Source organism: Canis aureus, chromosome 16, assembly GCF_053574225.1.
Source record: "Canis aureus isolate CA01 chromosome 16, VMU_Caureus_v.1.0, whole genome shotgun sequence".
NCBI lineage: Eukaryota > Metazoa > Chordata > Mammalia > Carnivora > Canidae > Canis > Canis aureus.
The window spans coordinates 34,604,839-34,632,422 of record NC_135626.1 but is presented as its reverse complement, the minus strand read 5'-3'; the positions used below and the strand labels follow the sequence as shown (position 1 = coordinate 34,632,422).

The 27,584-nt window shown below is 53.4% G+C and overlaps 1 protein-coding gene and 1 long non-coding RNA gene across 6 annotated transcripts in view; one reads left to right on the top strand and one right to left on the bottom strand.

The window, feature by feature from the left end:
* ABCC3 (ATP binding cassette subfamily C member 3) overlaps positions 1-27,584 on the top strand; it is a 47,128-nt gene that overhangs the window by 5,029 nt on the left and 14,515 nt on the right. Inside the window, exons 2-25 of one of the 3 annotated variants that reach the window (XM_077852760.1) lie at positions 7,321-7,497; positions 7,875-8,000; positions 8,221-8,358; positions 9,010-9,135; positions 9,344-9,405; positions 10,100-10,231; positions 11,447-11,638; positions 14,703-14,880; positions 15,014-15,175; positions 15,727-15,819; positions 17,277-17,480; positions 17,585-17,731; positions 18,103-18,190; positions 18,543-18,609; positions 18,863-18,989; positions 19,067-19,243; positions 22,227-22,394; positions 22,722-22,911; positions 23,948-24,062; positions 24,239-24,386; positions 24,474-24,681; positions 24,984-25,294; positions 27,042-27,241; positions 27,378-27,504. In XM_077852760.1, coding sequence (XP_077708886.1) covers positions 7,321-7,497; positions 7,875-8,000; positions 8,221-8,358; positions 9,010-9,135; positions 9,344-9,405; positions 10,100-10,231; positions 11,447-11,638; positions 14,703-14,880; positions 15,014-15,175; positions 15,727-15,819; positions 17,277-17,480; positions 17,585-17,731; positions 18,103-18,190; positions 18,543-18,609; positions 18,863-18,989; positions 19,067-19,243; positions 22,227-22,394; positions 22,722-22,911; positions 23,948-24,062; positions 24,239-24,386; positions 24,474-24,681; positions 24,984-25,294; positions 27,042-27,241; positions 27,378-27,504 — 3,663 coding nt within the window. Of the gene's footprint in view, positions 1-7,320; positions 7,498-7,874; positions 8,001-8,220; positions 8,359-9,009; positions 9,136-9,343; positions 9,406-10,099; positions 10,232-11,446; positions 11,639-14,702; positions 14,881-15,013; positions 15,176-15,726; positions 15,820-17,276; positions 17,481-17,584; positions 17,732-18,102; positions 18,191-18,542; positions 18,610-18,862; positions 18,990-19,066; positions 19,244-22,226; positions 22,395-22,721; positions 22,912-23,947; positions 24,063-24,238; positions 24,387-24,473; positions 24,682-24,983; positions 25,295-26,124; positions 26,285-27,041; positions 27,242-27,377; positions 27,505-27,584 lie in introns of those variants that run through there. The other 2 variants (XM_077852761.1, XM_077852762.1) reach the window with 2 other exon arrangements.
* LOC144286378 (uncharacterized) lies at positions 11,999-24,040 on the bottom strand. 3 transcript variants are annotated; one of them, XR_013354466.1, is made up of 4 exons: positions 22,648-24,040; positions 21,677-21,838; positions 13,162-13,294; positions 11,999-12,446 (listed from the first exon to the last, which is right to left on the bottom strand). It is a non-coding gene; the product is annotated as an uncharacterized LOC144286378 (long non-coding RNA). The 3 variants fall into 3 exon arrangements; XR_013354465.1 differs by lacking the exons at positions 11,999-12,446; positions 13,162-13,294 and adding an exon at positions 20,119-21,280; XR_013354468.1 differs by lacking the exons at positions 11,999-12,446; positions 13,162-13,294 and adding an exon at positions 20,119-20,506.

The window sequence follows — 27,584 nt, the reverse complement described above, 5'->3', positions numbered from 1 at the left end:
GCCCATAGGGTGTAGAGGAGGTGCCGGAGGGCTGGGCCTGGGAGAGTCCAAGTCCCGGTGCCAGCCCATGGGAACCAGGGCAGTCACTCCCCGCCAGCCATGGGCCTCAGCTGTTGTGAATAGGAGGTGATAATCCTGGGGAACCAGGTGCTCAAATAACCAAAGTGGCTGGTGGCAGCCAGGGCCCCCTTCAGCAGTGGCAGAGGCTGCTCCCCCCACCCTCCTCAGGTCGGCTTCACCCCCACCCTGAGGCCCTGGTGAAGGCTGCTCTTGCAGCCACAGTAGGGCAGTGACCGAAAACTGGGATCGGAGCTGGCCCTTGCCCCTTCTGCACCTCCATTTCTGCGGAGATAAATGAACTTGTCAGTTGATCCCCCCTCCCCCTCCCCCCCCCCCCCAGGATTAAGGAAGTAATTACTCTTCCCACCACAGAGGCTGTCAACAAGCCTGGGGCCTCGAGGGGGAGGGGGTTGGGTGTAGTGGGGGAGGGTGCTGGATTGTCCCTGACAGAGCTGTGACTCATCTGGGGCCATGCCCCCGCCCACCTGTCCCCTGCTTGGGTCTCCAGGGATTTCAGCGCCTATGCCCAGGGAGGGGCCTTTCCCCCCATGTGGTCCATTCTGGGTGTCAGACCTTATCAGACCTGTCCAGCTGTTGAATCACATTATTAAGGAAGCTATTGTCACCGTGGAAACTGTGTGGTGACAGCGAGGGAGGGGCTGCGGGCCCCGTGTTCCCAGCCCAGCCCAGCCCAGCTCAGCCAGAGCTCATCTTCCCAATGAGAATGGCTGAGTGGTAGTAGCTTGAGAGGGGATCATCCATCCTGCCCAGCGGGAATGCAGGCGGCTTCATAGGATCTAGGAATGACCTCCACCAACTCTGTCCTTTGACTTTGGGTCAGAGACTCGGTTGGGTAACAGGAGCTGTGGCCTTGGTGTCAGAGAGGAAGCACCTCTCCTGGGGCTCAGCTGCAGACAGAGCTTCAGAGGGCGCCCTCATTCCTTTGTCCACTCACTCATTCTTTTGTTCACCAAATGCATAGGAGGGCCTTCTCTGTGCCAAGCACTGTTCTGGGCGGTGGGGAAAACCCCGGTCCTCATGGAGCATATGTTCCAGGGGGAGCAGACGGAAAAGCAATAAACACAATAAATCACTTGATTCTATAGTATGCTGGAAGGGGATCAGGGCTGCAGGGAAAATGGGACAGGCTAAGAAGCATGGGTGCAGGACAGTGCCAGGGTGGGGGGAGTTACAACTTTAATTAGGAAGGTCAGGGTCGGGCCCCTCCTCTGCTTGGGCTCAGTGGTTTAACGCCTGCCTTTGGCCCAGGGCATGATCCTGGAGTCCAAGGATCGAGTCCCACATCGTACTCCCCGCATGGAGCCTGCTTCTCCCTCTGCCTGTGTCTCTGCCTCTCTTTCTCTGTCTCTCATGAATAAATAAATAATTTTTTTTTTTAACAAAAGGAAGGTCAGGGTGGACCCCGATGGGAAGGAGCACTCACAGGTGTTGAGGGCATGAGGCATAGTGTTGCCAGCTTGAGGGCAGAGTGAGAGGGCAGTGGTGGACATGAAGCCAGAGATGGGGAGGCAGGCCAGAGGGTCGTGAGGGCCACATAGGACTTTGGCTTTCACACTGAGTGACATGGAGAGCCTTCACCACCAGAGTGACATGGTAACGTGGTCTGACTTGGATATTATAAACATCTGCCTCTGGCTACCATGCTGGAAAAGTCTGCCAGGACTAGCAGCAGCGACGGGAGCAGGAAGACCAGAGAGTGGGCTAGGGCAATAATCCAGGCGAGGAAGAGGGGTGTAGACAAGTGGTTGGGTCTGGACACATCAGGGAGAGCCAGAAGAAGTTGCCATTTTGTTGATAGAAGTATTCAAATAGGGGTGCCTGGGTGGCTCAGTTGGTTGGGCTCCTTTGGCTCAGCTCATGATCCCAGGGTCCTGGAATCGAATCCTGTGTCAGGCTTCCTGCTCGGCTGGGAGCCTGCTTCTCCCTCTGCCTCTGCCCCTGCCCCTCCCCTGCTTGTGCTCTCTGGCTGTCTCTGTCTGTAGTCCAATAGAGCATTTCCATCTAGTTCAGCCTAGTGATTTGAAGTGAAGTGGACAGAATTTACTCGAAGGTTGGTTGTGAGGTATGAGAGGAAGAGAAGAATCAAGGAAGACCCCAAGGATTTTGACCTGGGAGGGGGAAGCAGTGGCCACCCATCAGGGTGGGCAGGCGTCTGAGGAGCAGAAGGGCAGGAGTTCAGTTCTAGACGTGTCGTCTATGACCTGTCCCATGGATGGCCTAGCAACAGCTCTGGGATAAATATTGTAGGAGCACAGGCATGGAGGGTGTCCGCTGCCCCTGGAGAGGGCTCTGCCAAGGTGAGGAAAGGGAAAGGAGCCCAGGCTGGATCTCCCAGTGGGTCAAAGCCACCCTCTGGGGCTTCACACTCCCAAGATCTCTTGATGTTTGCTGCAGTGCAGCTTGTCTGTGAAACCAAATAAGGTCCCAACAACCTCTTGCTCCAGCACCTGTCTCTCCAAGTGCTGCCCCGTGAGACTCAGGGTCATCTATCTGCTCATTCACTCCCCGTGGGGAGCTGGCTGAGATGTTGTCATCACTCCTAGTACTCACGCTGGAGGCTGAGCTTCAGAAGATGAAGGAGCCTGTCTACACTTCCATGGCTCAGGAGTGGTAGCTCATTCCGGGTCCTCTGCATCAGGGTTTGTAGCCGCTTCCCACCTGCCTCAAAAAGCCATGCCACCCACTTGCACATTCATATGGTAATTCCCTGTTATGACCTCGAACTCAGGTTCCATCTGGGCTACATACGCGCTCCTTTGCCAGTCACCACCCAGCCCATATCTGGGCTGCTCCTGTGCACCCAGCTCTGTGCTGGGGGCTGGGGGTCAGGGTTGGCGGCTGGGGCCAGAAAGGAAAAGAATAGAAGCAGGGCTAAGTGTCTGTCGTCTGGGGTTCACGTTGCTGTAGGAGATGAGAAATGTTCACAGGTGCAGGTGCATGTAGCAGAGGTAGGGGGAAACCCAGGTCGGGTGTCATGAGGCCTGGGTGTCTGTCCTGGCTCTCTACTGCCCGGTCCTTGGACCTGTCTCCAGAGCAGGTGAAACCTGCTTTCTCTTTCATGAGCCAGGCCTGATACTGTTTCTCCTCTCTGCTTCTGGAAGTTGTTCTGAAACAATGATCAGATAGTGACCATGTAAGTGCTGTAATAAAAGGCCACTGGGACATAGGGAGCCTTTATCCCTCTCAGGGAACAGTCACTTACCTGGCTGCTAAGACCATGCAGAATAAAGCAAGGGCAAATCCTTCAGAGGTAGAAGTTGCCCCAGAAAGGCTTCTTGGAGGAGGGGAAGCTCAGGCTGGACCCAGTGACGTGGGAAATGCACTCCAGGCCTAGAGACCTGATGGTCTGAATTAGGGGTGGCCTTGGGCCGGCTATCCAGATGGTGACTAAGTGGATGGATCTAACAGACTCGCTAGGTTTAAACCAGGGTGGGGTTGCCCATTGGCCACAGAACGGATAAATACATCGTATCTATCCGAATGGACCACCATGCAGAAAGGAGGAGAAACAATCCCCACCCACACTCGACCCCAAGGATGACACCCACAAACCCCGAGTTTATGAAGGAGGCCAGGCATGAAAGAGCCCTACTGTATAATTTCCTTTATAGGAAGATCTCAATTGGGCAAAAGTAGTCTGTGTTGCTAGAAGCCTGGACAGCATTCCTCTGCAGGAACTAGTGGCTGGGAGGGAACACGAGGAGGGGGCAGCTAGGTGCCAGAAATGTCTCGTTTCTTGATTTGGGTGCTGGTTACACAGAAGTGTTCAGTGTATGAATATCCATCGAGGTGTATACTTAAAATGTGTGTGCTTTTCTGTAAGTTTATAATGACTATTCTGTAAGTCGAGTGTTTTAAAGATTTATTTATTTGACAGAGAGAGAGTATGTGCATGTGTAAGCAGTGGTGGGAGGCAGAGGGAGAGGGAGAAGCAGACTCCCTGCTGAGTGCGGAGCCCAAAATGCAGGGCTCCATCTCCTGACCCTTGGATCATGACCTGAGCTGAAACTAAGAATTGGACCCTTAACTGACTGAGGTACCCAGGCGCCCCAAGAAGTGTTTTAAAAAGGGGAAAGGGGGATCCCTGGGTGGCCCAGCGGTTTAGCGCCTGCCTTTGGCCCAGGGCGCGATCCTGGAGACCTGGGATCGAATCCCACGTCGGGCTCCCGGTGCATGGAGCCTGCTTCTCCCTCTGCCTGTGTCTCTGCCTCTGTGTGTGTGTGTGTGTGTGTGTGTGTGACTATCATAAATAAATTTTAAAAATTTTTAAAAAAAATAAATAAAAAGGAGAAAGGGCTGGATTTACTGTCTGCCTCCTCTCCCCCTGGGGTGCCTGACCAGGTCTAGGGGGTACCCAGCTCTGTGACCCATATACCCAGCCCTGGGCCAGCATGCCGGCTGCTCATCAAGAGTTCATGGATCCTTAGTTCACATTGCTTGAGGCACTACTGGATGCAAGGCTCTAGAATATAAGAGGTACATGGTATGAACTTCCCCACCGAGGCTTGGATAGCATACCCCAAGGCAGCATGTCCCTGGACCTCATGCTCCTCAAAGGCAGGGACGGGTCTGCCGTGGGTGCACCTAGCCCCATGTCTGACTCATAGCATACTCTCAACTCATCAAGGGGAAAACGGATGCTCCAGAAAGGTGGGTCCCTCATTGGGTGCTGACTTCAGAGGAAGAAGGGTGTTCAAGATGGGAAACATGGCTCCTAAACCTGGCTCACCACCCCTGTAGTTATTGGGATTTTGACAGGTGGAAGGGAGAGAAAGCAGGTTGAGCAAAGGTATAGGAGTGAGATCCTCAGAGCAGATTTAGAGTGAAGTAATCTGGCAGCAGGGGAAGAGGTGCTTGGATTTGGCTCCCTGAGCAGAAGGAAGCACTGCAGCTTCATGGGTATGAAGCAAGGGGCACAGAGATGCCTTTCAGGAAGAGTCCTCTCTTGGCTGTGGGCAGGGACACCAGAGGGCAGAGGGTTGACCTAGATGGAATTCAAGACTAGAAGGGGAGCTGAGGAAGAGGAAACAGGATGTGCAGACCACTCCATGAATATTTTCTTAAGGTAGGAGAACTCAAAGCACCTAGATAGTTCAGTAGTTCACATGGACAGATGACTCAAGGCCAGCTGGGAGCCTAGAATACCATAGTAACATGCTTGGACTTTGTCTTCTAGGCTAGGGCACTGCTGACAGTTTAAGGGGAAGATAGAAGATTATCCTTTTGTTTATTCATGCATTTATTCAACAAATATTTCATTTAATTTACTTAACCACGTTTTGTTCTGAGCACCGGCTATGTGCTTGGCATTGTTCTAAATACTTAGGACACATCAATAAATGAAGTGAAGATTACATGCCATCAGGAAGAGATGACAGAAAACATAATAGACCAGTGACTTATATCACATGTAGAGGTGACAGGTGCTATAGAGAAAAGAAAGAACAGAGAAGGTAAGGAGAGTCACTGGCGTGTAAAAGGGACCAGAAGGGATGGCTAGGGCAGGGGGCAGGGGAATGGCAGGGGGATGTGCAGGTGGAGAAGAGGGAGGAATAGCCCTGGGGCACTCCTACGTCAAGAGTGGGTATCAGCCAGCAGACCAGGAAGGAAAGACCAGGAGGAAAAGAAAGATTCTTTGTGTGGTCAGGGATCTGGGCCCCTAGGGCATGGAAGGGAAGAGACCAGAACCCCATGGAAATTGCTCAGAAAGAAGTGAGGACCTGGGTTGGTATGACACCTGAGGGGACAGGATGGAAGGAACTAGAGGGAGAGATGGTTATCATCCCAACATTACTCTCAAAGAAACCAAGGCCCATAGAGGCCAAGTTTAAGCATGTTGCCCAACGTCACATAGCTTGAAAGTCGTAGAGCCTGCTGTAGTGAACATTGAGAGAGTCAAAAAAAGTGTTAGCTCTGAATATTTATTTAACAAAAGCCTGTGGTGTTGCTACGCTGGAAGGATGAGGACACTCAAACAGGAAGGACAAGGCAGGTGCAACCTCAATATCAAACAATTAGTAAGTCAAACAATAAGAGCAAGAACAAATTGCTTTAAACTATGGAAGTAGATGCCAGGACAAAGTTAACAAATTTGGACATATTTACTCCTGAAAAATGAACTTGGGGTGGGGAGTGATGAGGCAAGATACTGTTTTCTTTTTTAATGGTTTGACTTTTTAAGTTGTGTGAAGGTATAATGAGGACAAAAATAAGAATGACAAGTATTTAAATTGGCAATCAGGAAGTAGGGAGTTTTATACCCTCCCGTGTTAACCATCGTCTCGTGTTGATGAGATTGTGGGTGTGCTTTTTTGTTACTTGCTTATATTTTCTGAGCTTTCTGGAAAGCACAGCTAATGCTTTTGAGAGGGGAATAAAAGATCAGTTCATGTGTGGCCTTGGAAGAAGCAATCTCACCAAAATGTATGTCTGAATGCATGCCCCCATCTCCTCCTGAAAGGCTGGAGTTATATTCAGAGACAGGGGTGGGTCTTGTCTAGAACCAGTGGTTCCCCAGGACACAAGACTTTGAGTGCTTAAACCAGGACAGTGCCAAACTGGGATGGTGGCTTGGTTACTTGAGGCTTTGTGATTTACAAACTCTCTTTATCCCATTGCTCCTTTGAGCTCACAGCTAGCAGGGAGGTAGGTGGGGTGATGGATGGTCTTCCCGAATTTAAAAGTGAAGCACATAAAGCTCAGAAAGGCTCCCTATCTCTTCCTTGGGAGAGGCTTAGAGAAGTGGGCTCTTCAACCATTTGCATGTACAGATTGTATCAATAAAATAAAACAATTTTAAAAAAAGAGTGGAAATCTAGAATGAGAAAGCAGAGCAGTGGTTGCCTGGGAGGGATGGGCTGCAAAGAGGTTCAGGGGAACTCGCGGATGATGGAAATACTCTGTCTCTTTGCCGTGGCATCGGCTTTGCCAGTGCGTACACCTGCCAAACCCCTTGGATTGTGCACTTCACGTGGGCACAGTTTATTGTATTTAAATTATACCTCCATCAGAGAGAGAGGGAAATGAGGAAACAGGGACGACCAGGGCCTCATAGGAGACTGTGCATGCTGCCAGCACCTGCTCGTTTGCACATTGACAGTCATGTCTTCACGCACTTCTGACCCCCAGAGCTCATGGAGTGCCTCTGGCAGGGTGGGGCGGGGGCCCCCGCCTTTCTCGAGGGAGGGCCCATTCTGCAGCAGGCTGCCACAACACTGAGTTGTTCTCTCCATCCCCCAGGACTCCAATCTGTCTGTGCACACCGACAACCCGGACCTCACTCCCTGCTTCCAGAACTCCTTGCTGGCCTGGGTTCCCTGCATCTACCTGTGGGCCGCCCTGCCCTGCTACTTGTTCTACCTGCAGCGCCATAACCGAGGCTACATTGTCCTCTCCCACCTCTCCAGACTCAAGACGGTCAGGGGCTCAGGGATCTCCTGCGGAGGGGTTGGCACCTGGAAGGTTCTCCTTTTCACAGTTCTCCTCCCCACCCCACCAAAGTCAGCATCAGTGGTTGGACAGGGTTTCCTAGTTACACCTGCCCGGCAGCTCAGGGCCATGGCAGCCTGCCAACTGGGTCTACAGTCAGATGAGATATTCTCTGCTTGTGGAAGTTCAACAAAGTTCTCTGGCAATATTCTCCCCACCCTTGGGAAGTTTCTGGCCTGTGCCCAGCCTAGCTTCCCGGGCCAGACACTGCACAGGCCTGGTGGTTTCAGAATAAAAGGCCCTTTCCCAGTGGGAACTGCCCCTACTTTTGAAGGTGAAGTCTCCAATATGTCCCCTGTTTGTAGGCCTTGGGCGTCCTGCTGTGGTGTGTCTCCTGGGCTGAACTCTTCTACTCCTTCCATGGCCTGGTCCACGGCTGGGCCCCTGCCCCCATCTCCTTTGTCACCCCCTTGTTGGTGGGGGTCACCATGGTCAGTGTTGGACCCTGGAAGCTAATGCGGGAAGGTCTCCAGTGGGTTGTGGGATTGTGTTGGGGGACCAGTGGGCTCTTGAGAGGGGGCTGGGTGCCTTTGCAGTGGGAAGAGGGTGGGGTGACCCCCCCCCAAACATCCTGCCGTGTGGGGTGGGGAGGACAGAGGCAGGCCCAGATGTGGGTGCTCTGGCCCAGCCTTCCTTGCCCTCCCTGCACAGCTATTGGCTACCCTGCTGATCCAATATGAGCGGCTGCGGGGGGTACAGTCCTCGGGGGTCCTCATCATCTTCTGGTTTCTGTGTGTGGTCTGTGCCATCGTCCCCTTCCGCTCCAAGATCCTTGCAGCCACGGCAAAGGTAAGGGGAGAGAGAGAGAAACCTGCCAGGGGCACCCCTGTCCGGGGCATGGCCTCAGGGCTCAAAGTCCCTGCGGGGTCTCAGGCTGCCCCTCCCCTGCTGTCGGGACCTCCGCTTGCATTCAGTCCTCTCCGTGTTGTCCCCTACTTGCCACATCTCTACCGGGAGCGAGGACCAATGTAACACGGGGGGAAGCGGCAGGACACAGCCACTGTGGGATGCTCGTGGGAGTGCAAGGGGCCATCCTGCAGCCACCACCACCACCGCCAAGTGGGGTGTCTGACGGGGTGCCTGCCAGCATCTTGCAATGAAACATGGGAGCGACACACATGAACCGCACTGTCCGGCCTGCAAGCCCCATGATCTCAGTTCTCTGGGCTTTGTCCTGACCTTTGCTGAGATGATGGGGTGGGGTGCTTCTCCGTTCCTCATAGGGAGGGTTGGACAGGTGAGGTAAGTGGGGTGCTTAGCACGTCCTCACTGAATAGCGGCCCCCTGTGTCCTTTCCCTAACTCTCAGAACCCTCTGGATGGGAGACCCGGGGGCTGCCTCCTGTCCCAGAGGCGCCTGATGTCCCGGAGGACCCCTCAGGGCAGGACTGCGGGCCCGGTTTCCCCACGCCTCTGATGTCCCTCCGCGCTCTCCCTCCAGGGCGAGGTCTCAGACCCCTTCCACTTCACCACCTTCTACATCTACTTCGCCCTGGTGCTCTTTGCTCTCATCCTGTCCTGCTTCCGGGAGAAGCCACCGTTTTTCTCCCCACAGAATGTCGACCCTGTGAGTGTTCCACAGAGGCCGGGTGGTAGTGGGGGTTCCATGGCCCGCTCCTCAGCCTGGCCCTTACCAGCAGCCCCCATCCCTTCTCCTTCCTTCCATCCCCAAGTCCTCTTCACAACTGGGGCTTGGGGCAGGCAAGAACGAGGACTCCTGTTCCCTCTACTCTGCTTTGAGATGATTCTTCCTATCCTACCCTCTCATCTTCTAGAATCCCTGCCCAGAAGTCAGCGCTGGCTTCCTCTCCCGCCTGTCTTTCTGGTGGTTCACAAAGTGAGTTGGCTCTTCCTCCAGCCTGGGCCAGAGGGAGGAGGAGATGGGAGGTAGGAGGAAGGGGAGCAGGCCAGAGTGGAGTCTGGCTTTTCCCCCACCCCAAGCCCTGACCAGAGGGCATGGGGTGGGTGGGGAAACCTAAGGGCTGGGGGCTGAGTGCAGAGGCCCGGCTGGCACAGCTCCCATCTCAGGCCGTACGCCAGCCCTGCATCTGGCACATCACAGGAACAGGCCTAGGGGGCTAGGGGGGAACCGTAATTAGTTCCAAGCCCTTCCATCTGGGATAAGCTTGCAGCTTGTCATTTCCTTGGCCGCCCCTCAGAGTGGCTTGAGCAGGATAATTGTGTCTGTGACCCCGGTGACAGCTCATTATCCACACCACATGAGGAGGCACCTGAGTCTGGGACTCCATCCACCCAGCCTTGTCATCTCCCAGAGGGCCCAGTCAGTGTGAATTTCATCACTGGGTCCCAAGGGTCACCCGGGGCATCTGGGGAGGAGAGGAGGGGCTGAGGTAAGAACTTAAGATGGGAGGCAATGACCTCCAACCTGTTCCCTGGTGGAATAGAGGACACACCACTCTTGGCCAGCACCTTAGGGAGACCCTTCTCTGGGGACCCTAGGAGCTCCGGAGACCCTGGTCCCAGCTCCAGGCTGCTAACTGCCCCTGTGTGGGGCTGCCGCCCATCCCCAGGATGGCCATCCTTGGCTACCGGCGCCCCCTGGAGGAGCAGGACCTCTGGTCTCTGAAAGAGGACGACTGCTCTCAGAAGGTGGTGAACAGGCTACTGGAAGCATGGAAGAAGCTTCAGAAGCAGGCAGTGGGGTGAGGCCCTCTCGGGGTCCCCACACCACTCCACCCCACTTCAGATACCCCAAGTCTCCTGCAGGGGAAGCTGCTAGACCTAAGGCAATCACAGGGGTGGGGGTGGGGGGAAGAGCAGGTGCATGTGGGTCCTGAAGTGGGACACTCAGGCCTGAGTAGGGCCAGCTGTCCTCAGCTCTACTGACTCCAGAGAATGGCTGACACTTTTGTAGCACCCAGTCTGTCCCAGGCATGGTCCTAAACATGTAGATTAACTCAATCTCTAACAGCCTTGCAGGGTAGGCTCTATTGTCTACATGTTAGAAATGGGGACACTGAGGAAGGAAGGTTTAACAATGCACCCGAGGTCCCCTAGCGGGTAGTGGCAGACCTGGCACCCACACCCAGATGCCTGGGCCTGCTGCTCTTAATGGCTGCACTACCCTGCCATTAAGATCTTGAAAGGTAGTTTCCAGAAAGGGAAGGGGCCAGGGGAAGAAGGTTGAAGCCAGTCTCTCCTTTCAATCCTGCCTCCTGTTTGGAGGCAGGGGCTGGAGGAAATGACCCTCTGACTGAAGGGTCTTCCCACCGAGGACACAGGAACCTGTCTGGCTACTGCTCAACCGAGAGAGCTGGAGCTCAGAGCTTCCCTCCCCATTTCTGACCCCAGGACTGAATCTTCTCCCCTCCTGCCCATAGCCGGGGGCCCAGGACTTCAGCTCAGCCCAGAGCCCTTAATTGGCAACTGGCTGGTGGAGGAGCCAGGGACTTGGGCCTGATCCTTAGTGTCTTGGCTTCCCTGGCTTGGAGCTTCAGGGGAGACACGGCCCCCCAATGTGCATACTGCACCCCCTCTCATCCTCTCCATGCCACGTCTTCACCCTCCCTGCTCAGCTACCTGGGGACTAGGTCACCCTCCATCCCCGCCCATGTGTCCCTTCCCTGTCAGCATCCTCCTTGGAGCCGCCCTGTGGAGGTGGAGAGAGGGCCGCCAATTGCTGGAGTTCTAGTCCTTGGGGTAGCAGTGAGGGCAGCCCGTGACTATCCTCAAGCACCTGAAGACAGAATCACTTGGGGAATTCTCACCTGGAAGGCCATGCTGTCCATCCCTCTCCCAGTCCCGAGGGCCAAGAAGGCGGATCCTCCTGCCTCCTGCTCCTTGCCAGCCCCAGCTGGTGCCTGGCTCTGGGGCACATGTGTCTATTCCTACCCACGGCTCTTTCCTCCCTGGACCAGGCATGAGGCGGCGGCGGCCTCTGGGAAGAAAGCATCCGGTGAGGATGAGGTGCTGCTGGGGGGCCAGCCCAGGTCCCAGCAGCCCTCCTTCCTGTGGGCCCTACTGGCTACCTTTGGTCCCAGCATCCTCATCAGCATGTGCTTCAAGGTGGTCCAGGATCTGCTCTCCTTCATCAATCCACAACTGCTCAGGTCTGACTACTCGCTCCATCGCCCTCCCCTGGGTGGGGGGTGTTCCTGGCTGGCTGGTTGTCCCTGAGGACTCAGTCCAAAGGAACAACATGTAGTGAAATGAATCCTAGGCCAGGACCAAAGAGCCTCTCCCTGCTCGCTGTGTGACCTTGGGCAAACATCAATGTCCTTGCACCTGTTTCCTGGTTCACATTAACAAACCCTCTGTCCCTAAATCCTACCCCCCACCCCACCATGATCCTATGGAGAGGTGTATCTACTCCCATTTTACAAGAGAGGAAGCAAGAAAACTAAAATGAAAACCAAACAAACAGGAAGCAGAAATTCAGAGAGGTACACTGGCCCCAGGGCGCACAGCTCGTCCAGATGGTTGGGAGTCCAGGGCTCTGCGCTCCGGCTCCGGTGCTCTTCCCAGTTGGTAGACCCTGTCATCTGCCACATGAGTGGCTTGGGCTGGAAGGAGCTCTCAGATGATAGGGTAAGAAGGAGAGCTGCCTAGCAGCTTAGCACCCCCCCCCCCCACACACACACACACATCTTGTCACTGCATTCATGCACACATCCATTCTCATTCAAAAAATACTGATTGGGCCTCCAGTATACTGGAATGGTGCTAGATGCTAGGGATACAGACACATAAGACGCATAAGACAAGGTGTCAAAGTCTTGCAAGAGAAACCATTAGAGGCAGAGGTGTGCTCGGGTGTCTGGAAATCCCAGGGAAGAGCAGGGAAGCCAGCCTGGGAAGGACCGGAAGCAGGTAGCCAGGGAGGTCATCAAGTTTGCTGGATAGGCAGTTGTTGGTTGGCTAGGTGAGGAAGGAGGGGAGAATGCAAAATCACGGCCTCAGTGGGCATGACTCAAGAACTCCAAGTATTTCTGAATTCTGGAGGAAAGAGCCATCAGAAGGAGGGGGAGAGAAGGGGAGCTAAGGGAGTCCTTGAAAGATTTGAAGCCAAAGAGGGGCCTCTGGTTTGCATTTCAGAAGGATCTCCCTGCCAGTTGTGTGGGGGATGTAGGACAGGATGGCTGGCTGGGAGGGGGCCCACCAGGTGAGAGGAGAGTCCAGGCCAGGAATGAGATAGGATTCAGGAGCTTCTGGGGAATGAGTGTGTGCCAGGGAGAAGGAGGGGGTCATGGCCTCCTGGGCTCTGATCTGGATAATTGGAGGGTGACAGATCTCTTTCACTGGGATGATGAATGTAGTGGGAGGGAGGGGCTGGGCACTGGGCAAGGTGGTGAGCTGAATTTTGGCTACATTGGGGCCAAGCTGTGGGGAGGCCCCCAAGGAGACATTCCCAGCTAGCTGGAGACCACATTTTCAGAGACATCGGATGGAAGGCCAGGGTCCAGTATCTGTGGCTGGGCTCACCCAGAGAGCTCATGTCCAGGATCCCAGACAGAGCTCTAGGGAATTATGACAGGTAAGGAGTGAGCAGAAGACTGGCTTGAAAGGACCAGAGCTAGGGAAAGAACCAATGATGGAGCAGAGCACAGCGAATGCTTCTAGGACAAGGACTCACCTCCAGTGCTACAAGCTGCCAGGAAAATGGAGCCTGAAGAAGGCGACTTGGAGTTTGTTAGTGAGCGCTAAGAACGGAGGCTGAGACAGAGGGGAAGGGCCTGGAGCAGGAGCCGTGGAGGTCTAGAAACATCCTGTAAAGAAGATGTATTCATTTTCTGCAGCTGCCGTAACAAATCGCCACAAGCTGGGTGGCTTAAAACAACAGAAATGTATTCTCTCACAGTTTTGGGGGCCAGAGGTCTGAAATCAAGTTGGCAGGGTTGGCTCCTAGACATTCTGAATGAGAATCTGTACCATGCCCCCTAGTTTCTGATGGTTGCTGGCAGTCCTTGGCATCCCTAGGCTTGGAGACATGTCACTCCAATCTTTACCTCCACATGCTCCCCTGTGTGTGTGTGTGTGTGTGTGTGTGTGTGTGTACATGAGCATATACACACATCCATGTCTCTGTGTGCAAACTCCCTTCTTCTTTTATAAAGACACCAGTCACTGGATTAGAACCCACCCTCTTCCAGTACAACCTCATTGTAACTTGATTATACTTGCAAAGACCCCATCTTCAAATAAGGTCACACTCACAGGTACCAGAGGTTAGCACTTGAACATCTTTTTGGGAGACGCAGTCAACACACAGCAGAAGGAGAGGCCTGGCTACTACTATGGGGGTAGCTGCATGGAGTCAAGGGGAGGTTTGTCCCAACACGGAAGAGACCTGGTCATGCCAATAGGGTGAAGGTACAAAGCCGCCAGCAGAAATAACTATATCGACGACCAGGAAGAAGCAAACATTGATGGAGCGCGTTCCTAAGCAGGTGGATGGGGGTCAGGGTGCAGTGGGACAGGACCAGGCTTGGAAAGCCAGATGGACACCTGCTCTCCTGAGGCAGAGGAAAAAGAGAGCAAGTGCTTGGAGGGAAGTTTGTGGTTGGCAGGGAGTTCTCACTGGGTGGTTATGTGGCAAGACATAAGTGGGTAGCTCCTGAGCGGGGTGGGGAGTGGGGGCAGTGAGAAGGTAAGAGGAAAGAGGTGAAGAGAGCTGGGGAGGAGAGGTCTGGAGAAGTTCCCCGGGCAGCACTGGGGGCTGCTGATGTTGGAGAGGGCGGATTTTGGATTTGACGGGGACAGTCTGTGGGGTCACATGATAGGCTCTAGGGCCCTCAGTAGCCAAGGAGAAGGTGCAGGAAAGACTAATCTATGGACATGTGGCATTGCTTCCTGCCATGTGGTCCAAAGGCAAGAAAAGCAGCCAGGTAGGCTGACAGTGAGCAATGGAAGGTGGGGACAGTGGGGCCATGGCAGGCAGGAAAAGAGGGGAGGACAGAAGGGAAGAATATAGGAGGGCCACGGTCTTGAGGCAGCACTGGGCTTAGTCTGGACATGGGGGTGGTGTGGCTGGGGGTGTGGAGGCCCAGCAGCACCTGCCTGGGAGGTTTCGGAGGCTGCCCAGAGTGGAGGCTGAGGGCAGAAGGGGAGGGCGGCAGGAGAGGAAGCAGACTGGGGATCCCTCCCTGCGCTCATGACTCGCTCCTCTCCTTGCAGCATCCTGATCAGGTTTATATCAAACCCCACGGCCCCCACCTGGTGGGGCTTCCTGGTGGCTGGGCTGATGTTTCTGTGCTCCATGGCGCAGACTCTGGTCTTACACCAGTATTTCCACTGCATCTTTGAGATGGCGTTGAGACTTCGTACGGCCATCACAGGTGTCATCTATAGGAAGGTCAGGTGGAACAGGGCGGGCTGTGGGGGTGGCGGTAGGGGTGGGGGTGGGGGAGAGGCCCTAGAGGCCAGCCTGGAGAGCACTGAAGAGGCTCGCAGGCCCAGTCCATCACCCCGCTGTCGTCCCCCTGCAGGCTCTGGTTATCACCAATTCAGCCAAACGTGAGTCCACCGTGGGAGAAATTGTCAACCTCATGTCTGTGGACGCCCAGCGCTTCATGGACCTTGCTCCCTTCCTCAACCTGGTGTGGTCCGCACCCCTGCAGATCATCCTGGCGATCTACTTCCTCTGGCAGGTGACTCTTGAGCTCTGGCCTCTGCCTCCTTCCTCTGACCTTGACTTTGTTGAGAAAGGACAAGAGAGGGCAAACCTGGGTCAGCGGAGGGCTGCATAATGGACCCAGAGCCTCCTCCCTAGGTATTTGGGTCAGGAACAGGACTATGAGGATGCTGGTGTCTGCAACTGAATCTTTCCAAGTGGGCAGTTAGCTTTCTCAGAGATCCCAGGGGAGGAAAGAGGGACTTGGAGGCAGGGTGCATGCGAGGCTGGCTGTCATTGTCTGTATGTCCATATTTGCCTTCCTGTGCGTTGCGTCTGGACACCCTTCTGTGTTTGCCTGTTTGTTCCTGCCTGTTGTCATTATCCGATGGCTGGCGGCTTCCGCACTTGTTTTCAGCATTTGGGCTTTTTCTGTATGTCTTCCTTTCGCTATCTGTTTGGCTGACTACCATCCTTTGCTTCCTGCCCAGCTCCATGTTTCCGATCAATAGGCTTCTGTCTGTCTGGGGGATTCTGTGCAGGTACTTTAGTTAATTGTCTTATCAATCCACCCACATGCCTCCTCAGAACCTGGGTCCCTCCATCTTGGCTGGGGTGGCTTTCATGGTCTTGCTGATCCCACTCAATGGAGCTGTGGCCGTGAAGATGCGTGCTTTCCAGGTGAGTGCTATCATGGGTCTGTTGCCCCTGCCTGGAGCACCTGGCCATGTACCAGGGTGAGGGTATCCACTAACCTGGGGCCCCTCTGTTGCCTCGCTTACTAAGGATGGCTGTAGGCTACTTCCACAAACTTTAGCTCACTCTATCCTCACAACAACCCTGAGAGGGTTTTAGCAACATTCTTATTTTGGAGCTGAGCAACCAAAGCCCAGAGAGATGAGTGCAGTCTAGAATCAGGCTGAGCTGGAACTCAAACCTGTGTCTTCTGGTCTAATGAGGGTCTCCTTCCACCACACTGAGCCCAGTGTGAATAGCCAGTCATCCAGTCCTTTGTTTGCAAATATTTATCGAAGTCTTCAGTATCTTCCCACTGCATGTAGAATGAATGACAAACTTCCTATGACCACCCAGCAGACCCCTGCTCACCCGCAAGCTCTCACCCCATAGGGTATGGCCAAGCGGTAGCCACTCTGGCCTTCTTTCTTTTTTCCAAAGCACCAAGCTATGCGTATCTCTGGGCCACCACACGCAGTGTTCCCTGGAACTCACCTCATCCCTTCCTTGCTTGCTCACTCTTCCCCTCTGTCCCCCAGCATAAACTCTGATTTCCCAGTCCCCACCTCATTACTCTTTCACAGAATCCTGGTGTTTTGCTTCAGAATACCCATACAGAGGCACCTGAGCAGCTCACTCGATTAAGTGTCAACTCTTGATATCAGCTCAGGTCATGATCTCAGGGGCCTGGGTTGGAGCCACATAGGTTGGGCTCCTCTTCACTCAGCAGGGAATCTGCTGGAGATTCTCTTTCCCTCTCCCTCTTGTCTCACCCATCCAGGGCCCTCTCTCTCTTTCTCTCTCTCTCTCCGTCTCAAATAAAGAAATCTTAAAAAAAAATATGCCTACTGATTTATTAAGCATTCACTCAGGTAACTGTTTCCTATCTGCCTCCCCCATCAGACTATCAGCTTCATGACGGCTGGGCCTTGTTTGAGTTGTTTATCATTATCTGCTTCATGCCTAATATGTGGCGTGGCACATAGTATGTGTGTGCTGTGCCCTGGGTTAGGGTCTGAGGAAACAGAAATAAGTGATCTGCACCCCTCAGGAGGCTCCCAGTCTAATTGTGGAGTCATGCATGCACAGGGAGGGGTCTGCACAGAAACGATAGGAAAGAACAACATGGTTAAGAAACCCAGGGAAGGTGGCAGAGGATGCCACTTGGAAGGGTCAGTGATGGAGGTGCTCAGGTTGGAGCTGGATTTTGTGCGCAGAGGAAAAAAGGAGGCTGGGCAGGGCATCTGGGGCTGAGGGGCAACACTGACCCAGCAGGAGGAGGGAGGAGGAACAGGCGCTGTCTGAAGGGCTGCGGTGCATTGTAAGTGCGTGGAAAGTATGAGCCCCTGTGGGTAGAGATCTGGGAAGGGAAGCAGGGCATCCCACTGCCGCTCTCTCCACAGGTAGAACAAATGAAGTTCAAGGACTCGCGCATCAAGCTGATGAGTGAGATCCTGGGTGGCATCAAAGTGCTAAAGCTGTATGCCTGGGAGCCCAGTTTCTTGGAGAAGGTGGAGGGTATCCGGGAGGATGAGCTCCGACTGCTGCGCAAGTCTGCCTACCTCCAAGCCATATCCACCTTCACCTGGGTCTGCACCCCCTTCCTGGTGAGGGTCTCCCCCTGGGGCTGGTCTCCCACCTCCCACCTGGGCAGCCCAGGCCCCTGGCCCCCACAGACTCCATCTGACACCCACCCTCCACCCCTTCCCAGGTGACCCTAACCACCCTTGGTGTATACGTGTCCGTGGACCAAAACAACGTGCTAGATGCTGAGAAGGCCTTTGTGTCCGTGTCCCTGTTCAATCTTTTAAAGATTCCCCTCAACATGCTGCCCCAGTTAATCAGCAACCTGATCCAGGTAAGGCCAGGTAGGGCTGGGCATTCCGCTGGAGTTAGGGGAAGTCATTAGTGTCAGGGAATAATCAAGGAATTGAGGGTGTGGGTATTTGGCATGAAGCTATTAGAACCATATGTGATTTGGCATCAGAGGAGAACATGTGAGCTCCCTAGAAACCTGAGCTCTGAAGACCACCTCCTCTTACCAACCTAGATCCTAACTTTGGCAGTGGGAACCAGAGAAAACTCAGTCATGGGAGGAGCCCCAGCACCCCACCTGGGCCCTTAGGACTCCCTGCCTCTCCCAGGAAGTAGGGGGGTGGGGGAGCAGGCTGGAGGAGGAGGTGGGGGAAGGAGGAGCACAGCTTCCAGGGCTGACTCACTCTCCTGCAGACCAGCGTGTCTCTGAAACGGATCCAGCATTTCCTGAGCCAAGATGAGCTTGATCTCCAGTGTGTGGAAAGAAAGACCATCACCCCAGGTCCAGACACCCTCTAGCCAGGCTACCCTTGCCCCAGCCCCTGCTCCAAAAGATCTTCTGTTCCAAGCTTCCAACTTGTCTCTTGTGACTGTCTTTTCCTCTTCCTCTTTCCCACCAGCGCCACCTTCTCCTGCTTCTGGGCTCTTCTGGCAGTCTACTTCATCCCTCCCCCAGACCTCCCCCACTTTTCTTCCTTGTCTAGGGCTCCCTGCCCATGTCCCAGGACTTCCTGCCTTTCTCCCTCCTCCTCCCCCAAGCTTTCCTGTCTTCTCCCTTTCCCCCCACCCCAGGCACCCTCCCCACCTTGCCCTGGACCCCCTGACCCTGACCCTGTACACCTTGGTCCTCCCAGGCTATGCTGTCACCATAGACAATGGAACGTTCACCTGGGCCCCGGACCTGCCCCCTACCCTGCACAGGTACCAGCTTCTCCTGTCCCGTCAGCTACCTGAAGTGGGCCAAAGTTCAGATCCATAATAGAACCCAGTTCCCCGCCCCCCACCCCCACACACACAGCCCCGGCCCCCATCTTTGGCCTGGAAAGCTGAGAAAGGCTCAGCTTGTCAGGGTAGTGTCTGAAAGGGAGGAGGGCTTGGGTCTCAAGGTGGAAGGTTGGGGTACCAAGATCCTGATCCCTACCTCTGATTGGGCTCCTGGACTCCTTGCCCTCAGCCTAGATATCCAGGTGCCAAAAGGGGCACTGGTGGCCGTGGTGGGGCCTGTGGGCTGTGGGAAGTCCTCCCTGGTGTCTGCCCTGCTGGGAGAGATGGAGAAACTGGAAGGCACAGTGTGTGTGAAGGTGAGAGGGTAGAACTCCTGGGAAGGGAAGCTTGGCCCGGCCCTGGGCAGATCCCGAGGTAACTTCTCTCCGGCCAGGGCTCCGTGGCCTATGTGCCTCAAGGGGCATGGATCCAGAACTGTACTCTTCAGGAGAACATACTGTTTGGCCAAGCTCTGGACCCCAAGCGCTACCAACAGGCTCTGAAAACGTGTGCCTTGCTAGCTGACCTGGAGATGCTGCCCGGTGGGGACCAGACAGAGATTGGAGAGAAGGTACTGGGCCCCCTCCCATCCTCTAGGTGATTGGCACCTATAGCCGCCCAGCTCAGCCCAGCTCAGGTCTATATATGCCTGTCTGTCTTCCTTCCTTCCTTCCTTCCTTCCTTCCTTCCTTCCTTCCTTCCTTCCCTCCTCCATGTGAATCACTCAGCTCTGTGCTCAGCACTAGGAAAATGGATCTATGACTAGGAGAGGCCAACTTATGAACAAGTGGGGGTTGTAGAATGCCATGGGGGCCGGGCTAGAAGCCTGTGCATGGGACAAGGAGGGCAGTGAGGGCAGAGATGCATAAGGAAAGGCATCACTTTTTATTTAAGGTTTTATTTACTTATTCATGAGAGACACAGAGAGAGGAGCAGAGGGAGAAGCAGGCTCCCCATGGGGAACCTGATGCGGGACTCAATCTTAGGACCCCGGGATCACGACCTGAGCCAAAGGCAGACACTCAACCACTGAGCCATCCAGGTGCTCCCCTTTGCTCATTCGTAATCCAATTGTTTGTTTTTTGTTGTTGTTCACTTGTAGGAGGAGTTCCTTATATATACTGGATATTTATCCCTTATCAGATATACGAGTTGCAAATATTTTCTCCTATTCTAAAGGTTGCCTTTTCACTCTGTTGATACTGTCCTTTAGTACAAAAGTTTTCAAATTTGGGGCGCCTGGTTGGCTTAGATGGAAGAACGTGTGACTCTTGATCTTGGGGTGTGAGTTTGAGTCCCATACTGGGTGTAGAGACTACTTAAAAATAAAATCTTAAAAAAAAAAAAGCTTTCAGTTTTGATGTGATTCAATATCTTTTTGTTGTTGTTGCTGTTGCCTGTGCACTTAGTGTCATATCCAAAAAATCTTTGCCAAATACGATGAAACTTTCTCCTATGTTTTCTTCTAAGAGTTTTATTGTTTTAGCTCTTTGGGGTTCTTTTTTTTTTTTTTTACACTAATGACTTTGATGCATATTCCCTCAAAACAGGCATTTTCTATATAACTATAGCCAAATTATCAAAATCAAGAATTTTAACATTGATACAATATTATTATTTAATTCACTGTTTGTATTCACATGTCATCGTTTGTTCCAGTAAATGTCTCTTTTAGCTATTTTCTTTTCTGGGCGAGGATCCAATCCAGGATCATGAGTTGCAGTTAGTTGTCACATTTCTTTATTCTCTGTCAATCTGGATAATTCCTCAGGCTTTGTCTTTGAGGACCTTGACACTTTTGAAGAGTACAGGCCAGCTATTTTGCAGAATGTCTCTCCATTTGAAAACAATTAGGTTAGATTATATGTTTTGGAGGGGCAGGAAGAACCAAAGAAGTAACATTGTGTCCTTCTTGGTACATTGTACCAGGAGACACATATCAGTTCATGCCTTATTGACAATGTTAACTTTGATCACTTGATTGAGTTTGGTGTCTATCATTGGTGATCTCATTTCATAACTTCGATTGATAATTCTTGCCTGAGTCAGTGTTTACTGTGATATATGCCAAATGGTGATGTCCTAAACCCATTGTTTCTGTGGTTATTAGTTATAATTCTACTCTTTTTTTAAAAATATCTTATTTGTTTATTCATGAGAGACACACACACAGAGAGAGAGAGAGAGAGAAAGAGAGATGCATAGACACAGGCAGAGGGAGAAGCAGGCTCCATGCAGGGAGCCTGACATGGGACTCAATCCCGGGTCTCCAGGATCACACTCCGGGCTGCAGGCGGCGCTAAACCGCTGCGCCACCGGGGCTGCCCTCATTCTACTCTTTAAAAAAAACTTCCCTCTCCTTCCCCTTCTTTACTTATTAATCTCTTTATATCAATATGGACTCAAGGATTCTTACTTGATTCAATGGATTAGAATCTACTATCATCATTATTTATCTTGGTGTGTGACTTGTCCATGGAGGGTTTTAAGTAGGGACATGAATTGCATTTTGAAAAGCTTCCCTGACTGCAGTGTGAAGGGACCCAAAGGCACAGGAACCAGTGAGGAGGCTCTCATGGTGGTCTGGAGAAGTGTTGAGGATCTGAACCTGGCAGTGGGGATGGGAGTCTGAGGTTATAGGAACCCAGAGAAGACCTCCCCATTTATGACATAACCCATCTTTCTCTTCTCTCTTGGAGGTACACACGAACCTCAAACACAAATAAACCTAATTTAGTGCCCAGCACATAGTAGGCACTCAAGAAAGATTGGTTGGTTGAATGCAGACATTTTCACATGCCTTAGTCACTACAGCTACACGTCCATCCCCTGCTTCTCCCCAGAAGCTCCAGCTCCCATCCCACACTTGCTTACCCTCCACCCCCACACCAGGGTCAATTGCTCAGGGTACCTGAGAAATCTGGGCCCTGTTCTAGAGGGAATGCCATATCCCTGCTGCTATGTGCATTAGTTTCCCTATCATGGGCTTAAGGAAAGAGCTTACCTCTTCTGTGGCTCCTGAACAATCGCAGAGTTGACAAATTTGGGGGTTGGTGCTGGGTTTCCATTCTTGCTTCTGCCCTGAATAGTTCAGGACCTTGGACAAAGTCATTAATGTCTTGGGCTCTAATTTCTTCACCTAGAAAGTGGGGCTGACGATACCTCCCTGAAAGGACAGACAGGAGGATCAAATGGGATCACTGTTATGAAAGTCATCTGAAAATTGTATGGGTGATGGGAGATTAAAAGGTCTATTAAGGATCCCCTGGGGATTTCCAGCCTTTCAGAGTATAAAGGCAGCAGGCAGGGAAACCAGCTGGGCAGGGTAGTGGAGCAAAGGGGGCAGGCTGTCCTCACCTGCCCTGGGTGGACTCTTGAGAGCCACCACCTCTTCCTCTGTGGCCTCAGAGCTTCACAGGGACAAAACCAGGCATATCAAATGAGAATTTAGAGGTCTGCTTTGTTGAATGACAGTGACAGGGCCCTTGTCCCCTTGTGCCTGTCTGACTCCCTTCTACCTAATACACACCTCCCCACCTCTCTCCTCCATCTAGGGCATTAACCTGTCTGGGGGCCAGCGACAGCGGGTCAGTCTGGCCCGAGCTGTTTACAGTGAAGCTGATCTTTTTTTGCTGGATGACCCCCTGTCAGCTGTGGACTCTCATGTGGCCAAGCATATCTTTGACCAAGTCATTGGGCCAGAAGGTGTGCTGGCAGGCAAGGTGAGGCCTCCAGGAGGTTGGGGGGGGCGCTAAGGTGAGATCTAGGACCCTAGGAGAGAACTGGTGGGAGACCAAGGGTTTTGGAGGAGACCTGGAGGAGGTGGGAGGCTTGAGAAGCAGGAATCTTGGCTGGGTGGCAGGGGAAACCCATAGAGGTCCCAGCCCAGAGGTGCTGAACCAGCTGTAGTGAGCATGGGGTGAGCCACTGATGTGGTTGTTCATGCTCCCTGGCATACAGGCACCTCACACTCACCCTGTGGCCCTGTGCCTGTGCCAGGGGTATGTGCTAAGGATGGTGGAAATGGTAGCCTGCTGTCTTCTCCCTAGACACGGGTGCTGGTGACACACAGCATCAGCTTCCTGCCCCAGATGGACTTCATCATAGTGCTGGCTGATGGGCAGGTTTCTGAGGTGGGCTCCTACCCAGCCCTGCTGCAGCGCAATGGCTCCTTTGCCAACTTCCTCTCCAACTATGCTCCTGATGAGAACGAGGAGAACATGAAGGACAACAGAACTGGTATCCACCATCCTTGATCCTTCATATTCCTGTGCCCTCCCAGCATTGCCCCTGTCTTGGGGGTCTCTGAGTGTCTCTGGATGGGCCCAGTGTCCTACAAGGGAGTTCCGAGGAATCTGAACCATGTGTGGGACAATCAGACACTGTCAAGAGGGAAAGCACACTGAATGTAGTCCAGTGACTTCCCTTCCTCTTCCCTAACTGTGTGACCTTGTCAGCAGCTCAGGTGTCAAGGCCCCACTCTTCCCATGTGTCCAAAGGGCATAAGGGCCCAGGCCCTGCCTGTACGGTGAGACCGCTTGACAGATAAGTCATTTGGTAAATAATGCAAGTGCTTGGAAAAGTCATTTTGTTAGCAACCAAGATTGACTGAGTCATTACTATGTTCTAGCACTACTCTTGGCACTGAGAGTGGCAGTGAACGAATGGAAAATTCTCAGTCCTCATGGAGCATTTGGAAGTCTCTGGGCCCCTAAGATCCCCCCTTGTTGTTCAGTCCTGGCTCCCCAACCCCAAACTCTGGCTCACAGACCTTTTCCTGAGTCTTCTTGCCTACTGCTGTCGATACGGCCATCATGTCTTGAACATGTACTAGTGCTGTGCCCTTTGCTAAGCACCTGACACACATTCTTTCCTTTAATCCTCAATGACAATGACACCGTGAAGTGGGGACTATTATTATCCTCATTGTACATGCCCGCCTAAAGCCATGCAGTGAGGAAGTGGCATCTGAGCTCAGCCAGTCAGCCTCCAGAGCCCAAGCTCCTGACCTTTATATTTGAGACCTTCCCCATAGTCCCTGATGGGAAGTTTTTCCCCCTCGCCTAACCTAAGTCTTTCTTGCTGCCTTTTCCCCCACCCCCCAGCACAAAACTGGTAATTTATTTTTGTTCTTGTTCTTGCTGCTCTTTCATGCCTCTCATGTTCTCCCCTGCGTGTCCATTCTGGAGTCTTCCCTGGTGTGGGGTCTGGGGAACACCAGCAGCTTGCAGGGCGAGCTAGCCCACCGTTTCTGCTTTCTCCCACCCTGCTGCAGCCTTGGAGGACGTGGAGGATCAGGAGGTGATGCTGATTGAAGACACGCTGAGCAATCACACAGACCTGACGGATAACGAGCCAGTCATGTATGAGGTCCAGAAGCAGTTTATGAGGTGAGCTCCTGAGACTACTCAGCACCCTCCCTAAGCCCCGCCAGGTGGGGCATGGGTGGGCAATCTCCCTGCCGCTCACACCCTGAGCCTTGGGCTACAACCTGAACCCCCTGAGGGTTCTGTCCTATGGGTTTGTTGGAGGCCACCTCTCTGGGCCTGACCAGCCACCTCCACAGACAGCTGAGTGTCATGTCCTCGGAAGGCGAGGGCCAGGGCTGGCCTGTTCCCCGGAGATGCCTGGGTTCAGCAGGGAAGGAAGTGCATACAGCAGAGGCGAAGGCGAGCGGGGCGCTGATCCAGGAGGAAAAGGCAGAGATGGGCACTGTGAGTAGGATGGACAAGGAAGGGTGGACTGGGTGGGCAGGCCTGGGGCTCATGAGTGTCCTCCGTCCTTGACCGCCATGCATGCAGGTGAAGCTGAGTGTATTCTGGGATTACGCCAAGGCCATGGGGCTCTATAGCACAGTGGCCATCTGTCTTCTATACCCGGGTCAAAGTGCGGCTTCCATTGGGGCCAACGTGTGGCTCAGTGCCTGGACCAATGAGGCTATGACGGAGAGCCAACAGAATAACACCTCCATGAGGCTGGGTGTCTACGCTGCCTTGGGAATTCTGCAAGGTGAGCGGCAGACATTGCTGGAAGGTGTTTTCCTCCCATCTGGGCTGCTGGATCCGCCAAACCACACCCTTGCCCCTGTGTCTTCCTCCACCATCACAGCCATTGCCCTGCCCCGGTGCCTCCCTAACCCCCCCCCCCCCCCCGCCGGCAGCCCACCTGCCTCCGGGCGCCTCGAGTTCATCCCCGCGGCCCTCTGCCTCTGAGGCTGCCAGCCACCACCGCCATCCCCTGTCTCCTAACCTACCCCCGCATGCCTGCCACGCAGCCCCCAGGACCGAGCATCCCCCTGCCTCCTCCAACAGGGCTTCTGGTGATGCTGTCAGCCATCACGCTGACGGTGGGCAGCGTCCAGGCTGCGCGCTTCCTTCACCAGGCGCTGCTGCACAACAAGATGCGCTCGCCACAGTCCTTCTTCGATACGACGCCCTCAGGCCGGATCCTCAACCGTTTCTCCAAGGACATCTACGTCATTGATGAGGTTCTGGCCCCCACTATCCTCATGCTGCTGAATTCCTTCTACAACTCCGTCGCCACCCTCGTGGTCATCGTGGCCAGCACGCCGCTCTTCACAGTGGTCGCCCTGCCCCTGGCCGTCTTCTATGTCTTGGTGCAGGTCCGCAGCCAGTGGGTGTGCGGGGCTCTCTGCGGGCCTGGGGCTGGTGTGGGCGGGGCTCCCCGTGTGGGCGGGGCTCCCCTGTGGGCGGGGCGCTGGTGTGGGCGGGGCTCCCCTGTGGGCGGGGCGCCGGTGTGGGCGGGGCTCTTGGGGCCCGAGATGGTCAGACCGTGGTTCACAGCTGGGTTGGGTTAGGGACAGTAGTTACTACATTTGTTTGGTTGTTTTTTTTTTTTTTTTAAGATTTTATTTATTTATTCATGAGACAGAGAGATCGAGAGAGAGGTAGAGGGAGAAGCAGGCTCCATGCAGGGAGCCTGATGCGGGGACTCGATCCCAGGTCTCCAGGATCACACCCTGGGCCAAAGCAAGCACGACTGAGCCATCCAGGGTCCCCTATTTTTTTTTTTTTTAAAGACTTTACTTATTTGTTAGAGAGAGAGAGAGCTGGAGACAGCATGAGCAGGGGGAGGGGCAGGGGGAGAGGGAGAAGCAGACTCCCCACTGAGCAGGGAGCTGAACGTAGGGCTGGGTTCCCAGGACCCAGAGATCATGACCCGAGAGCAAAAAGCAGACACTTAACCGATTGAGCCACCCAGGTGCCCCTACTTCACTTCTTTGAAATTCATTTTCCTCACCTGTAAAATAGAATCATAGACCCTATCCCATAGGGTTGTTGCTAGGATAAAATGAAATCTTTGTAAAATGTGGCTGACCCTGGAACTCCTTCCTGCCGTGCGCATATATATATATATATATATATATATATATATATATATATGGATTACATATATATATATGGATTTTATTTTTTTATTCATGAGAGACAGAGAGGCAGAGACATAGGCAGAGGGAGAAGCAGGTTCCCCATGCAGAGCCGGATGCGAGACTTGATCCCATCTGAACCAGAGGCAGATGCTCAACCACTGAGCCACCCAGGTGCCCTCCCCCCCTGCCCCGCCACCTATTTTTAAATAAAATGTCATTAACAGTGTGTGAAACATATTATCCTTCCCTTCTTTTATACATATCTAAACATATATGTACATATATGTTTTTAACATTGATGACTTGGTAACATTCAGACACAGCTGATGGTAAAGGGCATTTGTCTTGCTGAGCTCCTGTCCTGCCATGAGTTTAATCAGTTGCTAAACGTAATCCACAAGGTGGCTGGAAGCTCAGGTGATCTGGGCTGTGCTCTGTGCAGGGACACTGGACTCTCAGATACCCATCCTGTAAGGCCCTGGACATCTTGGGGCCTACAGGCTAGAGGATGGAAGCTGGAGGCAGAACTGTGTTTTAGTGGGGCTGAAGTTTAAAAAACTGGCAGTGAGGTAGGGAGAGGCTTTTTAAGAAGAAGAAGAAAAAATTATCTTATCTTTTGCAAATTTTGTGACATTCTATGTGAGCACATTGCTGGGGCCCCTCAGAGGAGACAGGCATATTTACTGATTTAGGAGGCCAAGCAAAGTCAGTACTGTAATCCAGGGGGTAAGGGGTTCAGGTGCTAAGAGGGAATCAGGAAAGGCTTCGTGGAGGAAGCTGCCTGGAAGATGGAGCAGAGCTGGCCAGGGGTGAAGGGCAATATGAGTTCATGGAGTCACATCAGGTAGGGAAAGGAAGCAAAGTCTTCTGGGGGAGTGGGGTTGGCTGGGAGGAGGCCCAGACAGGTTCAGAAGGCATGCAAGACGGAGTTAGGGGTCCCATGGTGCTGCCCTCAAGCTCTTTCTCCATCCTCCGCCAGCGCTTCTATGTGGCTACATCACGGCAACTGAAGAGGCTGGAATCCATAAGTCGTTCCCCCATTTACTCCCACTTTTCGGAGACAGTGACTGGCTCCAGTGTCATTCGGGCCTATGGCCGCAGCCAAGACTTCAAGGCCATCAGTGATGCTAAGGTGGATGCCAACCAGAGGAGCTGTTACCCCTACATTGCCTCCAACAGGTCAGCAGCCTCCTCCCTCACCCTCTGCTCCTCCAGGAGTTAGCACCAGGCTCTCTGCAGGAGAGAGCGTGGAGTTCTGGGTCCTAGTTCCTCCTTCCTACACCTGCCCTACTTCCTCCTTGTCTTGTCCCCACAGGTGGCTGGGGATCCGAGTGGAGTTCGTGGGGAACTGTGTTGTGCTCTTTGCTGCACTCTTTGCTGTGATTGGCAGAAACAGCCTGAGTCCAGGGCTGGTGGGCCTTTCTGTGTCCTATGCACTACAGGTACACAGGGGTCTGGGCCCCAGGACAGGGCCACAGCTAGGGCAGAGGATATGCAGGTGTCACAAGCATCTCCTGAGCAT